At 37.3% G+C, this 5,607-nt stretch overlaps 1 protein-coding gene across 1 annotated transcript; it reads left to right on the forward strand.

Moving 5' to 3' along the window:
- Positions 1-1,187: 1,187 nt before the first annotated feature.
- LOC118378652 (cyclin-dependent kinase 4 inhibitor B-like) lies at positions 1,188-3,661 on the forward strand. Its single transcript, XM_035765642.2, has 2 exons — positions 1,188-1,883; positions 3,043-3,661. Exons 1-2 carry the CDS (start codon positions 1,755-1,757, stop codon positions 3,292-3,294), a joined length of 381 nt encoding a protein of 126 aa, XP_035621535.2. The 5' UTR covers positions 1,188-1,754; the 3' UTR covers positions 3,295-3,661.
- Positions 3,662-5,607: the final 1,946 nt, after the last annotated feature.

The raw sequence follows: 5,607 nt of genomic DNA on the forward strand, positions 1-5,607 counted from the left end.
CTCGCTCTAGTATTGTAGAGTAACTATAATGTTGTTGATACATCCTCAATTTTCTCCTATCACAGCCATTAAACTCTGTAACTTTTTAAAGTCACCATTGACCTTATGGTGAAATCCCTGATTGGTTTCCTTCCTCTCCAGTTAGTAAAGGACACCTGTATATTTATAGTGATTCAGTGCATTGATACACCATCCAAAGTGTAATTAATAACTTCACCATGCTTAAAATTATATTCAATGTCTGCTTTTTTTTACCCAACTACCAATAGCTTGCCCCATTGGAAAACCTCCCTGGTCTTTGTGGTAGAATCTGTGTTTGAAATTCACTGCTGGACTGAGGGACCTTACAGATCATTTTATGTGTGGGGTACAGAGATGAGGTAGTCATTCAGAAATCATGTTAAACACTATATTGCACACAGACTGAGTCCTAACCCTAACTTATTATGTGACTTGTTAAGCACATTTTTACTCCTGACCTTATTTAGGTTTGCCGTAACAAAGCGGTTGAATACTTATTGACTCAAGACATTTCAACTTTTAATTTATTAGCAACATTTTTGAAAAACATAATTCTACGTTGACATTATGGGGTATTATGTGTAGTCCAGTGACAAAAATGATCTCTGTAACACAATAAAATGTGGGAAAAGTCAAGTGTTGTGAATACTTTCTGAAGGCACTGCAAGACCTTTGAAGGTCCAGGACCTCCACATCCTGCTTCTTCACCTGGCTTATGGTCTGAGACCACCCACCCGGGCAGCTGATGAAATGGACGAGTATTTCTTTATAATAACGCCCTTTTGTGGGGAAAACTCATTATGATTGGCTGGGCCTTGCTCCTCAGTGGGTGGGCCTATGCCTTCTAAAGCCCACCCATGGCTGCGCCCTGCCCATTCGTGAAATCCATAGATTAGGGCCTAATTTATTTATTTCAATTGACTGATTTCCTTTGAAATAGTCGCATGTTGCTTTTATATTTTCATTCAGTATATAACGTGCACAATTGCTTTAGCCTACATTATTGAATACATCAATAGGTGCATAGCAAACAGACATGTTCCTCAATAGTATTGACATTGAGGCTATAGGTCTACATTCAGAAAGCAGCTGAGTTCTATGGTGATTGCCACCTGCTGTGTCATAACGCGGGTGTAACCAGCATTCTGTACTATCGGAGCGTGTAGTGAGGCACGCGTTGCAATAATATCTGTCAGAAACGGTGATACATTGTAGCAGTAGATTGCAGCGCATACAGACAGTTCTTTTATAACAACAAATGTGGCGACATTGTAGCAGCATATGTTTCATATTGATATCCAACACCTTGGTTATAGACGATTTGACGAAGCATTTGTCCCACTGTTTTTCCACTGTAAACTCTACAGTCAACAAACTCGCTCTCTTCCTGGTACTGTTCTTTAGAGCTCCAAAAGAGCATGCGCGACTGGTTAGATCTGCTGCAGAATGACGTCAGCAATTCAAAACACAGGCAAGTCCAGACACACTACCGTCTGATCGGTCATACGATGTACGCTTTAATTTATTCTAGCCAACTGACCGAGGATCTTTCTATCACGTTACATGCGAATGAAGCCTGAAAGAGGAAACGTCAACGACTGTTTTGGCTTTTTTCGAAGGAATATAATTTTGCGCGAGATGTCCGGATATTGACATTGTGAAGCTACCTGTCAAAGGAATCTGTGAAGTGCTGGACTGTTATAACACCGCTCCGCTCGTGTCAATATCTGCTCATGACGATGCCTCTCGAGGATGATCTAGCCTCAGCAGCCGCGACTGGCAACACCAATCGTGTTAAAATTCTATTACAAAGTGGAGTGGACGTCAACGGTGTAAACTGCTTTGGACGGACACCTCTGCAGGTAAGTGTCTCGCGCTACGCTCTAGTCGTCGTGCTTATTGGTTAAGATCGTGTCGTGATTATAGTAAAAGAGAGTAAATATTCAACGGTGTCATCAATATTTTAGCGTTGCAGAGACTGCCCATGCCGCTTTGTTAAAAAAAATCGACTGTTTTAGGTTGAAAACATAAACTGCCTTAACAAATTACTAGAATAGCATGTCATACTGTGAAATTATTTGCATGGGAGCTATATTACCTTTGTTATATATCCTATATATTTTAATGTGCTTTATTTGCGTCATAGTTTAGTCTGTTGCGCCTCAGGAACCGAGTGATGGGAATGCTGTGCAATTGCCCGTGGTTACTATAGGCCTGCCATTAACTTTTATCAAGTCCAAATTGTTACTTCTATTGTTGGAAATATTTCCATGAGTTTGTCTTTCAAATAAACATAGAAATAATTCGATATTATACTCTATCAAAATGGTCCATGGCATTACCAATGTAAGCTATATCGGGGCAATGGAGGATGCATGCAGGTCACCACACCCAACCTTCCAAACTCAAAATTGCTCTCCCAAAAATGGCCAAAGTTATCCATATAACATGATATATCTTATTTTAAATTATTAATATGTTCAGATTTAATGACTTAACTCTAAAAATACAAAAAAAATCCTCGGGCTGCTATCAAAATGCCAAGGCGGACTCTTCCTATCTATATTTGTCCTTAACTTTGATATCCCTACATTTGTAATGCTTTTTAGGTTTGCTACAATACGAAAGGTGTGGCTGGAATTAAAATAAGTACAATTGAAATCATAAGAAATTGTAGGCCGACTTATACCCTTTAACAATGTTATAGCATCAGTTGGGCCTAACTGCTTTTTTTTTGTCATTTAGATCCATTATTATATTGTTATTAAATTGTTAAGTGAATAACAGCACCGACATTGTTGGATCATTAAAACACTTTAAACAATCTGAAACGAAAAGCATGCGCTTTTATGGTCTGATAGAACTATAGGCATAATGTATTATTTAGTGTTATTCAAATGCCCCTCTAAATAACGTATTACACACCATGGCAACATTATTTTCCTCGCAAATATAGGCATATTTATGAAATATTCTAGCAGAAGATCTGTAAGTAAAATCAACTGGATTTGTATTTCCTAGGTGATGATGATGGGCAGTTCACCAGTGGCGCAGTTGTTACTAATGCAAGGAGCGGATCCTAATATCGCAGACCGACACACTGGGACAACGCCGTTACACGATGCCGCCAGGATGGGCTTTTTGGACACGGTAGAGATCCTTGTCCAATTCCTCGCGGATCCGAACAGCCGGGACAATAGGAACTGCCGGCCAATCGATTTGGCAATAGAAAGTGGACATAATAATGTCGTTGCGTTTCTGAAGGCTTTGTGAAATCAAAGATGCGTTGTATTTATTTGTGTGACGATTTTATTGTATAGAATACGGATGTATATTCTAGACCCATTCATTTCTTAAATACTTTTTTTCTCGATAAAAAAATGTTTTATTTATGCCTCTCAAAGAGTATTGCACTTATGCACTTAATCAACGGTTTGTTAATTAGGCCTAAGATTTATAAGTACATGTAACATTTGTTTTTAGTGTTAAGTTGTCATTTTTTTGTTATTTTAAATAATGTAATAATCACAGATAGACTGCTTTGGCGTTGCTATAGGAAAAGATATACTCTACAATATTGATAAGGTGAGGAATTTACTTTACCAAAAATAAAAGCACACAGGTGTTGATACCTTCAGTACACCCGTTTGAACTTTTGATTGGAGAAATAATAGTTTTTTTATCAAATTGCATTAGGCCTATATGATGAGTTTGTATCTTATTTTAGAATTTAACTCTTCTAAAATAACGAATTATTAGAAACCCAAAAGTAAAAATGTATGTGGGGTATGGATTTGTGTATTTTGATAATAATCCATAATCGTTTATATTAAGACAAGTGTTATTGGACATTTGGAAATGGGTCTGGACTTCCTGTAGATAAAGCTGATGTTTGGATTTTGAATAATTCCGAGATCATTGTTTCATGCCAAACCTAAAGTTGGTCACTTAGATTCTGAATTATTTAAGTAGACCTACCTACTTAAATATGTATTAATTTAGTCTATAATTAACTATTTATGGAGCTCAATTTGAAATCCATAAGTTTCGCTATAATGCATAGACATTGGAACGAAATGTTTAACTTTTCATCAAAAGGAAATATTCTAAATAATGGAAGGATCTAGACCACAATGAATTAGCGTGTCCATTCGTGAGTTAAGGTGTGTCCCTTCAGCTCGATAACCAACTATTTACTTGTTATTTTTACAACTTAAACATACCTTTTATTTAGGCCTACTATAATGGGAACATTCTTGTTCTGTTTAAACGAATGTTTGGATAGGCTGCGAGAACTATTGTGTTTATTTAACATAGATTACACCCCTCAAACTCAACTCTGGACCTCGAAGCCAGTTCCACTAAGTTTTTTAATTGTTCCCCTCTAATCAGGGACTGATTTAGACCTGGGTCACAAGGTGGGTTCAATTTATTATCAGGTAGAATAGAAAACCGACAGGCTCTGGTCCTCGTAGGGTAAGAGTTGAATACCCCTGGCCCTACACAATAGCCCAGTTATTTCAAATTCAATATCATTAAACGTATTTATATTTCACTGTGAAATAAACACTCATGAGACTGTGTGTAACTTACTGTACAAGAGTAGATGGCAAAGTGGGCGTCGCCTGAAAATTTAAATAGTACATTGTACTAATAATGTAAGAATTTGGTTCACGGGCCTAATATGCCTACTTTTTTCTTGAATATACATTATTTATCGTTCCGCCATTTTGCTACATTTTATTTGAAAGGTCAATTTAAACTAGACCATTGTAAAAGCAAAATAAAGCGCTCTATTTTGGTGTCAAAACACACTTGTTTTGTGGATGAGAGAAGCATAACCAAAGCATTGGATGTCGACGTATGACGCCCCATGCAGTTTCTCTTATCATTTCGCACCAGGCCAGCGGGAAGCCACAAATATCTTTGGAACATTGGTACAAAATGTTGCATGCACGATCAACAAGGCAGGAATGAATGCTTAGAATCCCGCCATTCGTGCTCAGTCTGACTGAAATCATGTTATTAGCCCGCTGTAACACTAGCAGTCATTACAAAGTATCACATTTGTCATGAGGATACATTTTAGCAGTGGCATTTTTATAGGAAACATTTAGTAGACCAACACAAGGGAGGCAAAACAATGTTTGTTATTGGACATTTTGAAGCAAATTTCACAAGCCTAATAATTAAATAGTAAAATATATGCATTCGTCTATTTTGAAAGGAGGCTATATTTAAACCATGTGCTCTTCTTGAAGTTCGTCATTTAAAAGTATTTATTTGCGTTAGTTAAGCTGCATCATGTTCACTACCTCGAGTGAGTCTACTTCCTGATCTTCATCTTTCTCCGAGTCAAACGTATTTGAATGGTGACAACTTGTCACTAAAGGTACAGTACCAAGATGAGATAAAGGGAGAATCTTATAAGCATCTGGCATTTTGCAAAAGTACCTATCATTTCACTTGTAACAGCAGAGCATAAACATAATGACAGGAAGTCCAATGTTGAGCCATATGCTCACTTCAAACAAGTGTTAGGTTAAGGTTCTAGCTAACTTCCTGATTTAAAAAAATGAAAGCACA

Source organism: Oncorhynchus keta, unplaced genomic scaffold (genome assembly GCF_023373465.1).
Source record: "Oncorhynchus keta strain PuntledgeMale-10-30-2019 unplaced genomic scaffold, Oket_V2 Un_contig_24661_pilon_pilon, whole genome shotgun sequence".
Lineage (NCBI taxonomy): Eukaryota > Metazoa > Chordata > Actinopteri > Salmoniformes > Salmonidae > Oncorhynchus > Oncorhynchus keta.

Excerpts from the sequence above, each read along its gene's own strand:
- LOC118378652 (XM_035765642.2), top strand. The coding sequence starts at position 1,755 with ATGACGATGCCTCTCGAGGATGATCTAGCCTCAGCAGCCGCGACTGGC. Across the intron at positions 1,884-3,042 it reads TTGGACGGACACCTCTGCAG|GTGATGATGATGGGCAGTTC; the intron begins GTAAGTGTCTCG and ends TGTATTTCCTAG.